This window comes from Heteronotia binoei, chromosome 21 (assembly GCF_032191835.1).
Source record: "Heteronotia binoei isolate CCM8104 ecotype False Entrance Well chromosome 21, APGP_CSIRO_Hbin_v1, whole genome shotgun sequence".
Lineage (NCBI taxonomy): Eukaryota > Metazoa > Chordata > Lepidosauria > Squamata > Gekkonidae > Heteronotia > Heteronotia binoei.
The window spans coordinates 117,837,267-117,858,771 of record NC_083243.1 but is presented as its reverse complement, the minus strand read 5'-3'; the positions used below and the strand labels follow the sequence as shown (position 1 = coordinate 117,858,771).

At 41.3% G+C, this 21,505-nt stretch overlaps 1 protein-coding gene across 1 annotated transcript in view; it reads left to right on the top strand.

Annotated features, from left to right (window-relative positions):
- Positions 1-3,272: 3,272 nt before the first annotated feature.
- CCND1 (cyclin D1) overlaps positions 3,273-21,505 on the top strand; it is a 29,743-nt gene continuing 11,510 nt past the window's right edge. Inside the window, exons 1-4 of the mRNA XM_060262965.1 lie at positions 3,273-3,778; positions 5,290-5,505; positions 6,371-6,530; positions 12,633-12,781. Coding sequence (XP_060118948.1) covers positions 3,581-3,778; positions 5,290-5,505; positions 6,371-6,530; positions 12,633-12,781 — 723 coding nt within the window. The 5' untranslated portion in view covers positions 3,273-3,580. The remainder of the gene's footprint in view (positions 3,779-5,289; positions 5,506-6,370; positions 6,531-12,632; positions 12,782-21,505) is intronic.

Genomic DNA, 21,505 nt, shown 5'->3' with positions numbered 1-21,505 from the left:
GAGACCTGAAGGAGCAGCAGATTTTTAATGAGAGACTTGGAAAAATTTAACAATGGAAAACATTGACTGAGAGGGGAAGGAAGGGGGAGGGAAAGAACGCCTTTAAAGTTGCCGGTCAGGTATCTGGCTCAAGGTGAGATTCCACCTACATATGTGGGAAGTGGTTTGTTTAATTTATGGCATTCTTACAAACAAAAGAAGGCTGGTTCCCGGCTCTGGGGAACGAGGGAAAAATGCTTGCCTAGAAGAGGCAGAAATGGGCAGGCGCGCGTGGGCGCATACGCCAAACTGGAGTCCCTGGGGGTTATGTCTTTTCTGCCAAGAAAGAGAAAATGAGGGGTCAGGAAATCAGTAAAGACAATTGGAATTGCCAATTTTGAACAGCTTTGAGTCCGCTCAGGTAATCAGTAAAAGGAGACTTTCCAAGTGTGGAAGTTTTATTTATTATGAGATGGGCATTTTTACCGTCACGAGTTGCTCGGATTTAATCAGAGCCATCCCATATTGTCTCCTTTTTGATCTCTAAACCGCCCTGCACTACGAAAAGGGACACGGGCACTACAAAAAGAACTTGAATTCCCGACTACAAATTGGCAGGTATTTTGGCCCCTGAATTTGGCCCCTTTCCCTTTGTCTAAACCGGCGACAAAAAGAGGGAGAAGTTCAACCATCTACGTGAGAAACCTCATCGACAGCTTTCTATTCCTCGTGCTAGTCAAGCCTTCACGTTTTTCTACAGCTCTCGCACTTTTGACCAAACCCCTTTTGTCTTGTCAGCGAAATCAAACAAGTTCCTAGTTCAGATCTGCCTGATCCGCCTGGTAACAGATCTATTCCCCTATTGGCTTATGCTAATTCCAGTTTCCTCTTGTATTGGAGCCCAGTTGAGGAGGGGGGGAGTTCCCTCCAGGAATTAGAGCCAATTTTGTTTTGTGGGCGATCTCGCTCCTGCAATATTGCCACACGCAGTAGAAGTCGGTCTTTCTGTGCAGTCCTCTCAGCTGGAGGGTGGTGGTAGGAGGGGGGCTTCGGAAAAACTGTAGCTGATACCACTCGGTCTCTCATAAATCAAGGGCTCTGCTGCACCGACGCGGATTTTTATGAATGAAAAAACAAACCAACTTTGCTCTCATCGTGTTCTTTAAAAAAAAAAAAACATTCGAAAGGGGAACGGATTTCACAAAGTAAATATTGTTTGGAAGAGCGAAAGTGTGTACCGCTGGCCATTGACCGGATTTTATTTACTAAAAGCAAGTTAAGAAGCAAATTGAGTCAGAAGTAACGTGATGAGCTTCTGAAGTGGGGACAGAGATCTTCTCTGTCTAATGTCAGTGCTTCCGAATGCCCGAGAGGGAAGGGGAGAGAGACTCATTCCAATGCTTGAAAACTCGGGAATTATGCAAAAACATATATTTTAAGTTTGCATATCAAGGCGTGCCTGGAATTTGCTGGCGTTTACTTAACGTTTCACAATACCCGGCTGCGCTTCAGTTAGAAGGCACCATGGAGACAGATGAACTGTACAGGAAACCACATCACCTTTAAATACCATCTAGCTATGGAACCATGTGCATGCGCTTCACTCAATCTAGCCGCTAGAGTTTCTAGAGCCCACCAACCAATAGAGCCATGGCAAACTGCAGTAATCCCATTTGGAAATGATCCTCCATTGGATATAGTGCTATTGATTTCCCAGTAAATGCATATATGGGATCAGACTGCAGGCAGGGGGATATTTATGCAAAGGCAATAAGAGCACTTCACCCTTTAAATTAATCTGTTTAACAATAGTCAACTTTCCAACTTGGTTTAAGTTAAAGTAGCCAAGTTTTCTGGACAATTTTGAAAAAAGTAATTTAAATTTACTAGACAGGATTATCACCAGTACTCATATGTGTGGCCGTCGTCTTCGGCAAGTACTAAAAGTAGACCACAAATATATTACGCAGCAGATACAATCCTGGACATCCCTGAGAGTAAACCAACCAGACTTCCGAAAAACCAGGATTAGTACCGTGCCATAAATTTCCCTCCCCAGTGAAGATTTGGGGTGTGTTTTTGCGGGGTTTTTTTGGTTTAAACTTGGGTTCCTGACTAAACAAAAAGAAGCCCTGCCCCTTCAGCTCCTCAGAAGACGCCCCCTTTCTAAAAGCCATGCCTGGAGTATAAAGAGAATACAAGTTTTCAGTGGCTCTTTTAAAATAAAACGGGAGGGGGGGGAGAGAGAGTGTGAAAGTGCCATATTTTACAGCCAGGCTGCAACACTTACAGCCATGTTCCACATGTGCTTTGGGGACGGTTGCGAGATTCAACCGCCTATCCAAACGATGGAAGCCTAGCACCTTGAGAAAGACCCTCAGGCTGCGAGGCTCTTCCTCGATTTGTTCTGGAATGGGCATGCATGGGTCGTGTCATGCGCGCCCTTCTCATTACTCTTCCTTCGAGGTGTAGCTGGAGCATGCTGGAGGAAGCGGTGGCCACCATCTTAGTCAGCCACGCTTGGCATTCCCCTGGGGGGCTGCTGTGAGAATCGCTCCATGTTAGGGTGCCCAAATGACACATGAACATGGGGCAGCCCATTCAGTTCGAGGGAATAACTTCCCAGCAAATGCAATCAAATGGGGAGATTGTTGCCTCTCGAAGGGAGCGTCTGAATTCCTGCGGCTGGTCGGATAGCCCCTTCGATCTCGCCCTCTTGCCATCGCTGGGCTTCCTTGCCTATGGTGCGATTTTAGAATAAGGCCGCCCTACTTCAATTTAAAAAATGACATGAAAAGAACACGCGGGATGCAATTATTTGATTTATTTCCAGGATCCCAAACCTTATGATAAAGCCTAGCTCCAATGATAGAAATGTTTGCCCCCCAGGATTAAAAGTTCCCTTTCTCCACCTTCCTGCTTCTATCTGGAAACGGCTGAGGCGCCTCTGTAAAACCATGGAAATGAGGCTGGTTTCCTCGATGGGTGACTAATGCTGGGGCTGGTTTGAAAGGGTGGTGGTGGGGCTGCCCTTGCCTTCAGCAATGAACCCGCAGCCCGGCTCCCAGTCTCTCTGCTCATAAGTGTCTGTGTGTGGCCTAGTCTCATTCATCATTCGGCTCCGGAGTCTTCTCCATTAAAAAAAAAAATTCTGCCTGATCCAGTGGAAAGACAATTTGGGCTTCCCCCACCACCTCGCTCCTTTCCCCCGCTACAGAAAGCAACCCCTTGTCTTCATTTGCATTTGCATTAAAAGCTCGGCTTCTGTCTAAGCGAAGCAAAGGGGAAGGACTTGGAGCCTATGGGATGGCTTTAGGGCTCTGCCCCCTGCTTTTGGCTTCTCTCCCTCTCCCTCTCTTTCGCATTCTCTCTGGGCGCTTTGATCTCCGCTTAACAACAGTAACGTCACGGGGACCCATACAGGAGAGTTTTGTTGGAAGTTAGAAAGTTTTGCAGCCTCCAGAGGGCTGTAGCAGCAGTAGCAGCAAGCAGCATCTAAGGGACTCCTGCAAGGGGAAGAGCCAGAGACTGACTCAGTCCTTTGAGCAAAGCTGCCTGCAGGAGAAGAAGGGAGAAGGCGGCGGCGGCGGCGGCGGCAGACATGGAACATCAGCTGCTCTGCTGTGAAGTGGAGACCATCAGGAGAGCCTACCTAGATGCCAACCTTCTCAATGACAGGGTCTTGCAGACTATGCTGAAAGCAGAGGAGACCTGCTCGCCCTCGGTCTCCTACTTCAAGTGCGTACAGAAGGAGATCTTACCATATATGAGGAAAATAGTGGCCACTTGGATGTTGGAGGTTGGTAAACGTGCTTTGCAAAAGCTTGGGCTTGTTGGAATCGAATCAGTCCTGTATCGCCCCCCACCCATTTCCCGCACCCGAAAACATAGCGCTGGCGATAGTGCTCTTCCCCCCACCTCGCACACACACCTCTGTCCGCTTGCCTTCCTTCTTTGCTGTAGGTTTCTGCTAAAGCAAACTGTAGATCGCCCACTGTCATACACATGGGCCCCCCCCCTCTTACTCAATATAGAATGCAATCGGGTAAAAAGAAGGAAGAAGTGGTTTTGCAAGTTCTCAAACGCGTCCCCCCTCTCCCTGTGCTTCTGGGGGATCCTAAGGTGGGATCACTAGATTCCAGGAGCCCAGAATGCGCCTTCCAGGTTCTCGGACAGCCCCTGAAGCTTGCCATGCATTTGACTGGATTTTATTTTAAATTAATATCCATGGACACGTATGCAAGTGCTCCCCGTGCCAGTATTATGCGCCATCTTTGTTCTTTTATTGCAAAGGCCAAGTGTTTATTAATAATTAGAGAGGGAAAAGCCCGCCGGTGGGAAGTGGGGGGCTGGCGGGGCCCCCAACTGGAGGGTCGGGCTCTGGGCTGAGAATCTGGGGGAGCTGCTGCCTGAAACTTTCCTTTGTTCAGCCCAGGGAGATACTGTGGGCTTCCCCCTGGAAGACATGCTTTTGCTGCAGAAACTTGTCGGCAAGGTCGCCTGGCAAAAACCGGCGTGGCTTTCGTTTACCCCCGCCGAGTCAGGCTTCCGGGGGGTCCCAGCAAGACGAGGGGAGCCTAGGCTACGTTTTCAGCCTTTTTGCGAAGCCCCCCGTCCCTGCGATGTATTTTTAATTAATTTTTGAAAGCCCACCATGTTGCCCAGGCGCTGGGAAATGCCGCACGTTGCTTCTCTAGGGGGCTGAGAGGGGAGGAATGGGGAGCCCTGGAGTTTTACTTCGGGGTGACCCCCTGGGGCATCTTCCTTGTCTCCTCACAAGGGGGCTCAGTAAAGGATCCCCAGGGGGTTGTTTTCAGGCTATTTTGGAGCCGCTGGTTATTTTTTAAATATTTTTAAATATTTTTTGAAAAGATGACGTCTGGGGAAAAAACTCGCAGCTGCCTCTCCGGACGCCACCTTTGTGTCTCGACTCTCGACCAAAGAGGGGGATCGGCAGCACCCAAGCAAATTGGAGCCAACGGGGGGTAACTGGGCCATAACCTCCCTCCAACATGTTGGCCCCGATTTCCATTTGGGTTTCTTATCAATGGCTCTCACAGACCAGACAGTTTTTTTTTCCTTCTAAATGCCGACCACGTTTTTTTCACTCCACATTTTCTGTTGCGACTTTCTCTTTCAGTTTTTCAAGCCTGGCTTTCTTCGACTTTTTAATAGTGAAATCCATCGGAATTAATTTGTCTTCACCGTCTCTTACTTGCTGAAAACTTTGTGTTGGTGGGTGGGTGGCAAAAGAATGCGTGTATTAAAATATTGATTACTGATTTCAGACTTTCCTTAATTTTGTTGCAGGTTTGTGAGGAACAGAAATGCGAAGAGGAGGTTTTTCCTTTGGCTATGAATTATTTGGACCGATATCTCTCCTTTGAACCCCTCAAGAAAAGCCGTTTGCAACTTTTGGGAGCTACCTGTATGTTTGTGGCTTCAAAAATGAAGGAGACTATTCCTCTAACTGCAGAAAAATTGTGCATTTACACTGACAACTCCATTAGACCCAACGAATTACTGGTAATTTCATATTCATATCATCAGGAAAACAAAACAGTAAATGACATAGAGCAAATTATCAATAATTTCCTTCAGATCTGCCCCTCAAAATTAACTGTATGAATTTGCTCTAAAATATTATCTATTTATGCAACTTGTAGATATTCTTACTAGAAAGAACCAATACATTAATGGAGTAAAGATCAGATCAGTTTTTAGCATTTCTGGGTGTGAAATGTGTAGTGCTGCCAGCAATCCCGTGCCTTTTGGAGTAATCCTATGGAATTCACTGGGATTTATTTTCAAGAATATATACCCAGAATGAAATTTAAAACTGCAATCCCAGGCATATTTGCTTTGAATAAAGAAAGTGATATTGGCTTGTAAATCAGACTTCCTTTAGCTGGATGGGGAGATTCAGTCCTCCACATTGTGCAGAAATTAATTGAATGAAAATTCCCTAATAAATTAGATCCCCCCCCCCTCCAAATACAGTAACAAGATGAAGTGGTGAAAAATGGGTGGCTGGCGCCCTCTTGTGTTTGGAGCCCAAATGACATCCCTCGTTAATGGAGCACTGTGGTTCAGAGCAGCTGGATGATGGGGGCATCGGGAAAGGGGGAGGAAAGGAAATTATGTAATTTTCATGCAGAGAGGCATTTTACCTGCCTGCTTCTCTTACTGTCTGGTGGCATTATAGCTGCTGCCATGCTTGACAAGACTATAGTTTCAGATGGTGTGCCTTGCCACCATATGCTAAAGACCAAAATAAAGTCTCCCTAGGATGTTGTGGTAGTATAACAAACAATGTATTTCCATCTGTTTATAAAGGGAACTTTATAACCCATTTTTCCCTCTTTCCCTTACCTTTTTTTTATCCCTGCAGCAAATGGAATTGCTTCTGGTGAATAAGCTGAAATGGAATCTGGCGGCAATGACTCCTCATGATTTTATTGAACATTTTCTAGCTAAAATGCCTGTGGCAGAGGACAGCAAGCAAATCATCCGTAAACACGCCCAGACTTTTGTGGCTCTATGTGCTACAGGTATGGGCCTCACACCCTCCAAAGGCGTGCTATCTGTGTACCCCCAGCAACCATACCCTCTTCCCTTACCCACTGCCCAGAATCTTATAGGTGTAAATCAGGCTCCAAAATTCAGCATAGTTAATGCCTGTACTTAGCAGAGTCTTGTTGGCAGAACACGGATCACTCGACCAAAGGTGAGTTTTCTAGAAAGATGCATTTCCTGTGACGATTTCAAAGGAAAATAAATTTTGTGAGAAAAGAAAATATCTTTGGAGCTAAGCTACAGCCAGAAGAGGTATTAGGTCCTGGAAGGAGCTCCTGCATTCTAACCTTAAATGCTTTTAAAACTTGGGGTTTGTTTTGGTTTGCAGTGGGGTGAGAGTTCTCTGTCTGCTTTTCCTGAAACATCTCCCCTCCCTCCCCAAGTTGCTTGCAAGAGGGTAGGAGGAACATGCAGTATGTGCAAGTAAGGGTTCTTTGGCCAAGAGCTGATTCTCTGCTGTCCACACCCAGCTGACCACATGCTTTGATGATTCCATGTGTACATGCAGCTCCAGAGGAGCCAGAGACTTCAGAATTTCACAGAGGCCTGGTTTTGGGTTTCAGGTGCAATCTGCGCATGTGCATGCCTGTGCAGACTCATTCTGGAACGCCACATGCTTTCCTCGCTGCTGTTTCATTTCCTTAATTGCTGATTCTCACAAACAAGAAGCAGGAGTGTGGGATCAGGAATGTAACATTGCATTCCTGGTGTCCAGGTAGAATAGTCACTGCTATTTTTTAAGCAAATAGATAACTTAAAGGTAGAGTAGGTTTTTGAACAAGAAAGAAAGATTCCTTCCAGTGAGGCAAGAGAGGCATGGAATGGCAAAAGAACAAGAAACCAAATGTAGCCTCAGCACGCATTCTTTTGAAGAGAAATCTGCAGTGTGCTGCTGTAAAATTAGCACATAAAAGGATTGGGAATATTGATTTGGTGAAATGTGACACATCTGAGGGAACAGTCCCAAATGGGCAAAGGAAGTTTTAAGTAATAGCTATGGCAGTGAAAGTCCACTGCTCTGTTTGGTACTTGAGGTAATTCTCAGCTGAGTTAGCAATGTCATGCCCAAGATGAATTTGGTAAAAAAAAATCCCCAACAAATAAGAGTTTTTCTTACAGGTGTTAAATAGGCTCTTCTACTACCAGACTTGGTTTGGAAACATTGCCACAGAATCTCCAAAGAAAAATATGTAAATGCTGGCTGTTTCTAGGCTTTCTTTTCATCCTGAACTAGACAGCAGAATGGCAGGCAGTTTTGGACTTGGAGGGGGAGGACATTCCTTGCCAAGCCCTTAAAATTATTAGCATGTTTTTAAAATACTTTTTAACCTACTAACAAAAACCAGTTTCAGTAAACCAAAGGGAGGGGGGTTACCACTGAAGCAAACTCTTGACTTGGGGACAGCCAGGCTTGTTACCATCTCATTAGCCTCATAGCCCTTTTTGTTTGTTTCTTCTTCCCATCCAGCCTCCTCTTTGGGGTATGGGGATGTTTAACCTGGGTTGTGGCACTGACAGTTGCAGTTCCACAGTGATGAAAACAAGAATAGTTCAAAGGTTGGAAGCTTGCAAAGAGCCAAGTACTTTGATCCGCTGTCAGTGTTGTTATGTTTCTTTTTAGAAGGCAGGTCCTGAGGCCTATCTTAAACATTGTTCTGAACTCCATATGTAGAACGGGAAAATGAATTGGTGAATACAAACGTTGTCCAGGATTTTTTTTTTAAAACATGGCCTTAAAAGGAAGTGTGGAGGTCAACAAGGGAGCCACCAATCCCAGTGAAGTCAGTGGGAATTTTGCCTAAGTAAACAAAGCTCAATAGGGTTTTATGTTGGTGAATTTGTCCCTTAAGAGCCACCATTTTTTCTTGGGGAAGTAGTTGATTTATGTTTTCTCAGACAGATACCATGGAAAGAAATAAGTTCTGTAGAGGCCGGTCTTGATTTGGCTATTTCTCTGTCATGCTCTTCCAATTTGAATCGCAAACCCATTTTATTAAAGCCAAATGTCTGAAGAGGTTTGGTCCAAGGCCTATTAAAATAAAAGCCCCCCGCCCTGGCCTGTTAGAGACTGTTAAGAGTCCCAACCTGGGCTTTAAAGAAATAAGGGAGCACACGAAGACAGCAAAATAACAACTTGTTTTCAATAATAGGGTGGTGTCAATGAGCTGAAAGCAGAAAAAATGTTTGAAGGTTTCTTTGTACCATTTTGTTCTGGATACAAAGACAGTCCTTAGCAGAGGTGATACTAAGAGCAGTTCCTTTTATACTGCTGCTTCCATTGTCAAAAAACGGGTTTGCTTTGTCATTTTTCATGTAAATACGTTTTCACCAATGCCTTGCTTTACGTTGTGGAAAAAAGTTATCAAGAGTTGTTTAGCAGACTGAACAAGGACTCTGGCATGGCAAAGAGGAAATAGGGGCTTCATTGATCCAGGCTGAGATCAGTGCTAAAGAGGAGTTCTGGCTGAACTGAAGCAAAACGATTAATAGGAACAAATATAACGAGATTCCGTATTTCATGATGGGCCTCTGGTTGTCTAAACATCCTCGGTCCCTTTGGGAGGATTACTAGCAGTCTTTAATGTGATTTCACTGGAGCAAAGCCCTTCCTTTGAAACAAGTTTGCCACAATCCTTCTATTCTCTGAGCCTTTCCAAAATTGGAAGTCTCAAGGTATGTGACCAGTTGGAACCTGTTGCATCTTGCAGCCAGTGATTTATGTTCAGAGTTTTGATTTGCCTCAATGAAAAGATTTTCATTCATAGCCCCCAGCTCTCCAGACGGATGGAGTTGCTGTTCCATTTAAAAAGGAAAAGGGGTGACTTGCCTTGTTAGGAATTTTTTTAAAGCGCTACAGCGCCTAGATGCCTGCTTTGTCCTCCCTTCAGGGTGGTTGGCATTCTTCTCTCTCCTCTCCCCCCCCCCTTTTTAACAACACTGAAGTTGTTTATTCTTTTTGGATGAAGTCTCAGATAGGCTACTGGGGATGTGTGCTTCAATTGAGGGGCCCCCTTCCCTATTGTCACTGTGTCAGGTCTAATTCATCTCACCGAAGCCCCCTTGTTCCTGAGCGCTCAATAGCGCGAGATGAGGCGATGGAGGCTGACAATAATGCCACACTCTTCACTTGGGGGCATCCAATTACAGCCAAGAGGGGCCCCCTGATTAATATGCTGAAATTAGTGGTCTCTGCCTCAAATAATTCCTTGTTGTATTGCAACAAAAAGTCTGTCCATGCCGCTTGTCTGGAGTGGTTATGGGGACAGACACAAGCTGGTCATTTAAACTCCATTATCACTTTTTCACCTAGGAAAGAAAGAGGGCGTGTCTAGGAATTCTTGTTCCTGACTATTTTAAAAGGAAATATTTTCTGGATTTCCTAAATTTGCTTTATTTGAATGATCTAATGAATCTTCACCATTATTTAAAACACAGGACATTTGTTCTAAATCTAAATAGTAGAATAAGTCTTCCATAACTGGGCAGGACATCCAACTGGGATTAGACTGAGCAGTCAAAACATTTGACAAGTAGAATATGTTCCTTCTCCAGCCTCTTTTGAAGAGTAAACACTAGTAATTGGTTAGATGAGCTTTGTATGACTAACAGGACCCCAATATTGAAAATATATCTCTCCTTGTAAATGTGAAAATAAGAGTTAATAGGTGTTTTCAGAGATGGCAAAATATTTCAATAAGACCTGCGGACTGTGTTTCCGGAGATCAATCTGATCCATTCATCCATCACATTATTATTGATGTAATCAGCTGTGGTAGTCTGTAAATGCTACTAAATTGTCAACCCCACCCCTGTCATGAAGTGAATTGCCCAGTTAAAAGAGGCATAGAGTTGTAAATTAGAATAGGATAGATATGCTATATTTGACAGAAAATAGGAGGGAAAGGGTTTTAATATTACCCTAAAGGCCATTTTGTTAATAATGTACTGTTTGGGTTTTGTGTCCAAAACTGTTCAATAGTGGTCTGTTGGAATACAAATAAGGACTGGTGGTGGTGGTTCTGGGGAATGGATTTCTCCCACTAAGTGAGAAGGTGCATTAGTCACAAACTGCAGTACAGAAGTTGGCATTTTCTTGTTCTATCTTTATTCTTAGATAGAGACACGTTCCCCATGTTTTAATTCCTGGTTGTGCATGAGATGGTCAAATGTAAAAATGAGTCTAAAACCTAGAAATATAAATTACTACTTTTAAAAAAGGAAATAACATGCTCAGTTGCAGTTATAGGCTAGGCAACTCTGGGAGGGGCTTAGTGACAAGACCTACAGCAATGCAGTCTGGAAGTGGGCCCAGGCTCTTGTCAGCATGGTGTCACATCAGAATGTAACTGATTGTCTGCCAGGTCTTGGGACCCCTTCACTTAGTTATGCCACATTTACTTAAATCCCCGTTGCCAAGACAGAGATCAGTCAGTGATAAGAGAAAAGGTTGAAGCAGAACATTTGCAAAGGGGAAGTGCTTATTTAAATTAAGTTTATCCACTTTGTTGCAAGATTGAGAAGGAGTATGAGATTTTTAGTCAAATAATGTTTATTCATAAATAAACCCCCAGTTGTTGGATCCAGGGATTCCCTATTGCTAAGTGAATAGCCTGCTTCAGATGGAGAAAGTTTCCATTAGAGAAAGACTTCTCATTTAGCAGAAAGAAATCCTTGATTCTAACCTGTTATGTTCAGAGAGGCTAGAATCCTTGGATTGCACAAAAAGTCTCATTGTACTCAGCGGCTCTTCTTTCCCAGAAATTGTAAATAAAATGGGGGTTTTAGATACTCTTTTGCATGAAGTTCATTGATGAAATAATGAGTTTGACTAGGAAGCAAAATTAGATAATTGCATAAATATACAGGGTTTGATCCAAAACTTGTTTCCTGGTGGCAGAGTAGAGGGAAGCCATTTTTTGCCAGTTCCCTACTGCTGCAGGCTCCAACACTGAGCCTAGATAGTTTCAGAACGTTCCAGTATTGGGGATGGACAGGAAGGTTTTGTCCAGATAATGTTGAAATGAGGATCATACTCTGGCTTCAGCAGCTGTCACCAGTATTCTAATGTCAGGTGGTATGTATCTTTGCGGGGCTGGAATTCAGAGTCGTAGAAGATTTCAAAGGAACGCCTCCTGGGATAGAATTCCCAACCACCATACCATAACCCCTGCAATCTGCCCACCTGCCTGGCTCATGGATTTGGCTCTACTAACAACATCCAGCTCAGTTACTGTGATGTGTTGCCTGCAAGGCTGAATTCAGACACTTCAACTCCACTGACTTGCATTTCAAGACTCAACTCAAAGTGCTTTTCAAAATGGCCTGGGTATCTAAAAGCCCATCATGAACCTACCCATCCATGAGAAGTTCGGGGGAGAGCTTTGCTCAAGTCCTTTTCAGCTGTGGCAGGTTGCTGCCAGACAAGAGGGCTTCTTGTGGTGATGCCCATGCTTTGCAAGTTGCCTCCTAGACAAGTGAACTTGCTGCAGTTCCTGTGATGATATTTTAAGCCAGGCAAAGTCCATCTATTCCTCTACTGTTTTGAATAATATTTATGATCCTTCTCTTATGTTGCTGCTTTTTAAATATGTTTGTTATTGCTTCTACTGGTGCATGTTAATGTGCTTGGTTTTTTTAAATTTGTATCTTTGTATTCTGTTTTTTTTGGGGGGGGGTTGCTGAAAGTGGTGGGGCTAAAGTTTTCTAAATAAATACATGGATAAATATAACATTTGAGGAAGCTGTAAAGTCCTATATATAGTCAACTCCAGTCTAAGACATTTGATTTAAATGAATTTGACTGGAATAACTTTGCACAGAACTGTTTGCAGGAGTTAGTTATCCTTTCGAAGAAATCTGTGGACTTCTCAACTTTTTTTTCTGTTAAAAGTAGGCCCAGGAGCACATGTTCACAAGCACAGCAGCACATACTTATGTTGCCTTTACCTGCATCTTGTCATGCACCCTACCCCTGTAATGCCTTTAAAAAAATTGGCCAAGTTTCTTTTATGCATATCCCAAAAAGAATGATATCTACATAAACCGATTCACTTGTGTTTCCTTTTGTTTCACAACAGATGTTAAGTTTATTTCAAATCCACCTTCCATGATTGCTGCTGGTAGTGTGGTTGCAGCTGTGCAAGGCCTTCACCTTGGAAACACTAACACTTTCCTGTCGTATCAGTGTCTCACACACTTCCTCTCAAAAGTTATCAAATGTGATCCGGTAAGTGATTCTGGTCATCAGAAACGAAAGCTTTGAGTGCTGCATATAGAGTGATCTTGTATCATATGCCATCATATTGATATAACATCGATTCTGTTTGAAAGTCAGAATTGGTTTTCAGTATGTAGCTTGTCATCTTTTTTGGCAGTTAACATGCACATTAGTAACCAGGGGTAACGTTGCATGGGCTGAGTCTTGTTTCTTGTTCTAAGCTTCCTAATGAAGAAATTTTATGGATTTGATTCAGCAATGGAAAAAGAAATCTCCTTAGCATAGTTCCACTTGCAGAAAGGATTGCATAAGATCTTGTGAAACATTTCCCTCTCTCATCCTAGTTTGTTCATGTATGTGTCACACATACACCGCAAGATTTTGTGCAAGAATCTCCCTCTGCCATATTGTACTTCAGGGAGCCATTTTGGGAATTAAGCTGCTGGGTTTACTTTCTAAACCCTGGGATTGGTTACACAAGATCCCCAACACCAGTGGAAACACAGCTATGGATACAATAAGTTTGACTTGGTGCAAGTGGCCACAACAGTCTTCCCTGTGTTTTGGCTTGTGCGGGTGCGCTGGATCCAGCGCACCCATGGAAGGAAGGGGAAAACGTAATAAATCAGTTTAGATAGTTGCTGAGGCTGTATTTATTTGTTCTATAGACTACAGAACAAAAGGCTTTAAAATAAATAAAGAAAATAGTCCATTGCAATAAACTGACCTAATGATATCCTTACCTTTGTTTTGATTACTCTTGGGGCTCTTTATTATGGTAAATGGTATGGAAGACCATTTGTAAGAGGGTTCAAGTGATCAAAATAGAGTATCATGTGGTAGGCCTGTACTTAAATACCACTGAATTCCTCTTTATTTTCTTAAAACTGTTCATCCCACAATTTTGTCCTTCTAGTATTCTTTCTCTTTTTTTAAGTCCTGCAGCTTCCTGGAGATGCTCATCAGTAACTAGTGAGCAATAAACCTTTCATGAATGAATGGGCAGGAAGGGAGCCTACAAGGAAGACCTAAAGTCAATGATCCATGTCCTAATGGTGTGTGAAGTTGGGGCAGAGTTTAGCTTTGTTTTGGAACAATGTGAAAGCCCAATAAATAGATGCTTGAAAAGGGGTTCTTGTGAGGTCTCCCAAGTGCCAGCAATGAGTCAAATAAAGTCAGCCCTATGGTTTGTAACCAGATCTTTTGAGGCAGGGCTAAAGCCTCCATTTTATATGTCCATAAATATACAAAATATGCAATTTGTAGGAAAACAATATTTAGGTCCCTCTACATACTGGGAATTCATAGTGAATGGGATTTGCGTGTGGTGTTTTGATTGCTAATTCTTGCTTCACTATTGCATTCTGTTTTTGCTTATGAAGTCTTTCTGAGGAACCAGATGCACTCAGTGCAAACCCAAACCACACATGCCACAAACTCCACCATGATAGTCCACCATTTCTGTGCATAGTGAAAGAGATTTCAGCAGCTCTAGCCTGAGACAAGTGGTTTGTGCAAGCTGGGATGTTGTACAGGTAGAAGTTGCTGCCATATCACATCCTACCTGCTTTCTAGGTGATTGCTTCTCTGAATTGCCAGTGGGGCGCAGAAGTGCCAGAAGCACTGTAGAAACACTTCCTTGCTCCCTATTGTGGAAGTATATTCCACTGAAAGCATGACCTGCTACTGTGTCATCTGTTTAGTGTCTAATTGCCTAACATCCATACTCCTCATTCATTTTTGTGTAACTTTGCAAGTCTTCCAAATGAGCCTCCATTACGTTGCTTGGAGGATGTGCAGTGGTAGTGCTCAGAGGGACTGCTGTCTGGCAGTTCTCAAGTTTCTGGAGTAGCTCTATGGGTGGGTGGGTCTTAGTGGGATAACCGGAGTATGCAGGATCACTCCTGTAGGCAGCAGCTTCAGTTTACTGCTGAAGGCCTTGCTCATTCAAATGCAGTGATATGTGTTAGAGAATTGAATTTGTAAACATGCCAGCCTAGGTGTGAAAAAATACAGGTTTTTCACTATGTAATTGGCCTCAGTTCAGAGCAAGACATTTGAATTGGGTACTTTGCACTAGTTGAGAGACCTGCTATCTTGTGCTGATAGTGAATATCTGATTTAACAGAAATTAATATTTAATCATTTTTGATACATAACATTGAGAATTAGATTCTGTCACATTATAGATATCTGAACCAGCTGGAACAATGTGTTCTTTTATGACCTGGTCAATGTCAAAACACTTTTTCAAAGAGGAGGAGTTCTATGGTTGAAGGTGTAAAGGTTTGGTCCAGAGGTGCCTTTTAATAGGTGGACGGCATCTTCTATTTAGAAAGGACTATCTTACACCTTGCACCAGAAAAGTAAAACTGAATCCAAAGATGTTCCTTTATAAGAAGAATCTTGAGAACTGCTGCACAACCTGCTTATTGCAACACTACATGAACTCTTTTTCTAATGCTTGTGCAAGCTTTCGATTTATGTTAGCTATTTACATAACAATCATGGGGGTGTTTGTTTTTTTGATCCAGTCCATGATCATTTGGAAGTTGTTTGTTGGAGCATTGTTAAGAGATCATTCAGAGAATCCTTTTCCGTATACATGAGAAAATGTGCTCCAGGGTTCTTAATTTTACCTCAGCATCAGCCCCTCCATTCCATTGGAGGTTATGGGGGGGGGGAATTGTTAAGCAACACAGGACGCTGATGTTTGATAGAAGTCACAGGGCATGCTTAGAGCTCACTGCCTATAATGTAGATGGGGCCATTCAGTTTGCAGATGGGGCCGTTGATGAGAAGATAAAACAGCAGAGATTTCTATGGATGAGGACTCCTCCATTCCTTCTGCTATAACCCTGGGGGAAAGGGAGGCCCTGAACAGCAGGAGGAATGGTTGGAGGCTTGCAGCAGATCTGCAAAAGTTGCTCTCTCCCCCCCCCCCCCCCAATCTCTGGAAATCCTCTATAAGATCCAGGCCTAAGAAACTCAAATACAAGCAGAAATTTGAGTATCTTTAAAAACTGTACTCCCTACAGATGGCCTAGCAAATAACATCAGTCTGTGATGTATTTATTTCACTTCTCTTCCAAGCAGCTCAGGGTAGCATATATTTTAACTGGGCTGTAACAAATATTAAGTTTTCTTTTGTTTTAAACATGCCCTCCCGGATGTTGTATAAGGCCTGGTATTCAGTTTTTTAAGATGCAAAATTCATTGATTTTAACCATGTGTTTTATAATGGTAAATCACCTCTGCTTGTCTCATGCCTGGAATGCCCAATGGAAGGGGTAGCCATGGATCAGTTGCAATTCAAGAGCATGTTCATCTGTAACTGAACTTAAAAGCCTGTATGGCAGCTTAGCTCAGAATTCACAGACATTACCATTTCATTAACATTTTTAAAACGTACTTACAATTCGTGGCGGAATGAATGACCTAGAGAATTTTGGGTTTTGTAATTGAAATTTTAGCTTTTACCATGAGAAAGTAAAAGTTAAAATTAATATCATCCAACTGACATTCCTTTATAGCTCAAGTTTATGTTGGTAAGAGTCCAATTTCTCATTTTGCGTTTTAGCAGTGGTAATTAGAAATCTGATAACCACAGCTAGAACTCTTGGGCTGTCTTCCATTAGTCTATTCTTGACCCCATCATCCAAAACAACTGAATTTTGCTTGGCATTCATTTCTAGACGAGAACATTGCTACATTTGATTGTATTTCTATGTTATCCTTTAATACTACTGTAATATGTTTATCAGCCATCTTAATCAATGGAACTTTTGGGGTTGGATCCTACTAACTGAACACAAAGGTACTTGAATTTTATAGGATTCAAACCCTTGTCTGTAGTCTACAGTAAGTACCAAAGGACTCCTAAGCTTGCTTTGTCTTTGGAATTTTCTTTGGCATCAGTATCAATGGAATTTAAACTGAATCAAGTCTTTAAATAAATAATTCAATCATATTTATAAAGCTAACACACTAATTGTTCATTTGCTTCCAACATTTGTGTCTCGTATAGCAAGTACCATATATGTTTATACTGCCTCTTCATAGTGGGGAAACAGGATTGTGACACTCACACTGAATTCTTCTGTACTTCTTTGAGCTCACTGTATATCCATGCATCTAACATGATTGCTAAGAGTCTTAATACATAAAGACCATGCATTGTTAATGTAAATGAAATCCACAAAACTCTCATGGACTGAATCTGTATACTGGACTTTGCTTGTATGTCAAATGCAGTGTTCCTTGAACATTCAGTTAACTTGGAAGCAGGATGAAAGCAGGCCACTGTACAACTCCCTCTCTGTGCATAGGTGTCCATACTCATTTTTGTTGCTTAGTGTTTTAACAACTGTCTGTCAGGCCTATCACAGAAGCTATTCATTTACTATGTGGATTAAAACTAAAATACATAGTAAATAAGTCATTATTACTGCATTCAAAAAATTGTACAATCCTGTAGTCAGCAAAATCATCAGTACTGATGAGTTAATTAAAATTCCATTTTTTGTATATTTGTGAAAGTTATGTTTAAAGGCTGTTTCATGAAGATAGCACATGATTTACAGTAGCATTTCTAAAACAAGTCTGGGAGTTCTTTGTAAGGGACATCTGGATAATTTGAAAAACAGAGTTTGGTTTTCTAGGAAAGATGTCAGGAACTCTCCAACCCAGGACAAAAGGATGGAATTGGCTTCCTCCTTTTTCAAAGAATGGGAACTCATAGAACTGCTTTATCTGCAGTTACTGAAGTTCTAAAGCACTAGTGAGAATATATGCTGATTGATTGCTGGAAACCAATAGCTGAGCCATAGGCACCAAAGAGGTACCAGGTACTTCCCATATAAAACTGAACTAGTTTTCATTCTATTAATTCTCTTTTCCAGAGGCCACTCTCTGTGCATAGACAAAAATAGCTAATGGCGGTTTTCAGTTAAATACCACAGCTTCTAGTTTTATGTGACAATGGTCTTTTGCTGTTTCTATGAACAGCTCTGAAATTTTTCCAGCCCTGTTCTTCTGGCTAGATGTTATTAACTAATAAGGAAAGTTGTTGTCTTTGGTACGAAATCCCTTCCAATCAAGAGACGGGGTCATTGGGGATACAAACCTAGAGGAGAAGCCACCCACTCTCAGACCTCATCTTGTTGTAGGCCATGTAGATAAAAGATAAATATTTTTTCCTTAAATGTGATGTTAAAAGAGTAGGTGAAAAGAGTTGTCATTGTTTTGAAAACACTAGATGACAGACAGCCTGTCTGGGACATGCAACATGCTGGAGAAGGAAAAAGAGAGGGAGGGTGGTTTTCCATGAAACAAATGATCAAAAATCCCATGGCTGCTAACATTAGGGAACTGCTGATTTATTTGGAAAATTAAAACAATTTAAATAAGACATCCATCACCCACACTTACTATTAGGAACCAGTCTACACTGAATTGCAAATGGAGATTTCCACAAAAATCTATACTTTTAACAATACATTTACTGGTTTCTGGTACCAATTACATACCACTTTTAGTCCTAATAATAACTTTAACTCATCATAGTGTCATATATAAAACAGTATTTCAAAGAAACAGGACCTACAAATACAATTTCTGGGGGAAATAATTGATTTGGTAATTTCTATCCATCCCAAGAGCCCAACACAAACTGAAAGATCCCCTCACCTAGATTTACCATGAATCACAGAGGGAGGGGGGATGTCTCACTTTGATGAAGATGGCCAGTCACTCCCTCCATTCTTTGGAATTCACACAGCCCTAGTGGATGGTATGGTGTCACACTCAAAGCCAATTTGGGAGGAAACTGAAATATATGCAGTACTTTCCTATAAAACCTAGGCTTCCTTTATTTAACAATATAAATTACATAATTTATATATAACAGCACATAAAATTTACTATTTGGCATATTTATGGAATTTAAAAATATAAATGTCATCATTTTCCAAAGTAAACAAGGTATACCTAGTGCTTGAGAAGGAGCTGCAAAATGCTGCACCCTTACCTTCCATACTATATGTATCTTTAATTTTTGCAATCTAGAAGGTAAGAAAAATTCTGTAGTAAACATAAGAGAGTGTATTTGTTGGATAGAAACATTATGTTATAATCACAATAGGTAGGAATACTAGCGTATCTGGATACTGTTCAACTGTATAACATTGAAAATACCTGTTCCTTTAAAGTATTATCTTCAGACTCATAGCATATTAATTTTTGCTAACATTATTTGACTATTGGAAAGGTGTATGTTAGCAGTATGTATGAATTACCATTATCTAATGCTGTAGATTGTAAATATTTTCATACTACACATCTTGAGTACAACTAATTTCAGCCATTCTAAAAGGGGAAAGGAGCAGGTTTTTTCCTCAGTGCTGTCCAAAAGTCAACCTTGTCTCAAAAAGCATTTTACTCATTCTGAAATAGAAAATATTTCATAGGAAGTTTTTCTTGGTATTCCTCTTACCCCCCCCCCTTTTATTGGAAAAACTAAAAAAAATATTTGAAAAAATTGAGACAATACACAAGCTAAAATTCTAAGGAGGCAGAGTTGGGGGTTGTGAAAGAAAGAAATGCAGAGGAAAGATACAGATGCTTTAAAGCCTGTGAATTTATCAAAGAAATAAATGAATTTTATGATTTTCAGAGGAACTCAAGATTTTGGTCTTTGAACATTTTCCTCACTGCCTTGAATCCAAAGAGATAAGGCAGGCTATAAATGTTTTAAATAAATGCATTTGCATTGTAGTTGATTACATTTTTAATTCATCCTTCCTGCTCCCTCCCCTTATCAAATGTGAAGCAGCTTAGATAGTGAATGGCTCCAGATCATTTAGTAATGTGGAGTGGATATTTGAACTTGGGTCTTCCCAGGTTAAGTCCAATACTCAAATCAATACATACTGGCAATATGTGTAGACCTGTCTTATTTAATTTTATTGAAGATGCTAGCTCAGCTGCACACGTTTACTGACTCTCAGTGGGAGATGGTCATTGATAAAGTTCCACAAATGTTGAGCCAGGATTTAAACTACTCAGAGGCAAATATGAATTGGTTTCTTTCAATCTGTAATACTTGAATTTATTGCATAGTTATGGCTGAATCAACATCAAAAAGTTCCTGGAAGTGAAAGAAGTTTAATTTAAAAAAAAAACTGTAAGGAAGCCTTGTTCTTGTGTTCGCTTCTTAGGTGAATACTTTTTGGAATTTAAATAAGAATGTGAGGGGTCAGAGACACCATATTAATGTCTCTGCTGAGAAAGGCCCATAGTATGTAGGCAGCCTATAGCATAATGACTTTAGAATATAGTGTGTTTCTCTTTGCTATTTAAAATACTGTGTCTCTGTCAAGAGGAAATATTACACTAGAGTTTAAACCAGTAAAGGTCAAAGGTTATTTGTTTTCAGTGAGCTGTAACTGATGGTCTGATCTGCTTAGAGGTAGGATTAACCTCCCTCTCTCTCAGAAGAGACTTGCTGAGAATTTTGCTTGGGTTTTTAATCTTATTTTACCCCAATGCCATGTGGTAGACAAGATTCTTGTGGTAGCAGAATCAGTGAAAAGCTGGTAGATCACACAAGAAGCTTCTGAATGAAGGCAGAATTGAAACAGGAAAATAAAGAAAACAGCAGGCAGGTCACCATCTCAAGAAAACAACATTCATTCTCAGTCATGCACATCCTAACACTTTTGACGGCAATTTATCATGGAAGACTGGGTTCACCGCAAGGGCTAGCACATGTCATAGGTTAAATCAGAAAGGCAGTCCAAAAAGGAAACTTCAAAGTTCTTAATGCACAGAGTTAAACATGTTGAGAAAAGCTTTATGTTGCTTGTGAGAAAGGCAGGAGTAAACACTGATCCAGAAAATGTCTCAGCAAAATACTGTGAGATTGTTTTCCCTATTTAATGCAACTGTTCCCTGTTGCTGCAGTGGTTGCACTCTTGGCACTAAAGAAAGTGTCACACTGATTCACAGAAATACATGTTTTGGTGATTGACTAGGCCTCTTTCCATTTCTAATTCTTGTGACCCTACAGTTGGTAGCCTGTTACCAGGAATTTTTTTTTTAACCCAGTGTTGGGCTACTACAGAAACAAGAAATGTGACCTTAAATATATTCTGAAAGCTCATGCCAAAAAATATTTGTCAAAGAGGCCAAGACTTGTTCTTGCCTTTGCTCTTTTCCTCTGAGTACTATTAGTGTCCTTTGAATATTCTAATTTATGTTATAAAGTAACACAGCATTTTTCTATAGACTATATATAAAGAACACTTTGCTGTGTTTGTATTTTTAAGATTAGAAATAGTAGCCATATTTTCAACGCAAGATTACAGTTTGGTTAGAGGTATAGTGATAGAAATTTAATAAAAATGTACATTATTAATGTCTTGTCAAGTTACAACTGACTTATGGTGACCCCAGCAAGGGTTTCCAAGGCAAGTAAGACACTGAGGTAGTTCGTCATTGCTTTCCTTTGTAGAGCTTTCCTGGTGGTCTCCCATCCAAGTACCGACTTGCTTGGCTCCCGAGATTTTTTGAGATAGAGCTATACCATGTTGCATTTCCTCCCCTATTTTGATAGTGGCATCTGAAAAATCTACTTCTTTAATTTCCTGCCCATTGTATGTATGAGGTGAATTCTCCAATAGCCATTGGATTAGAATCAAGGATTGAATTCAGCACAGTGTTTCATTTGATGGA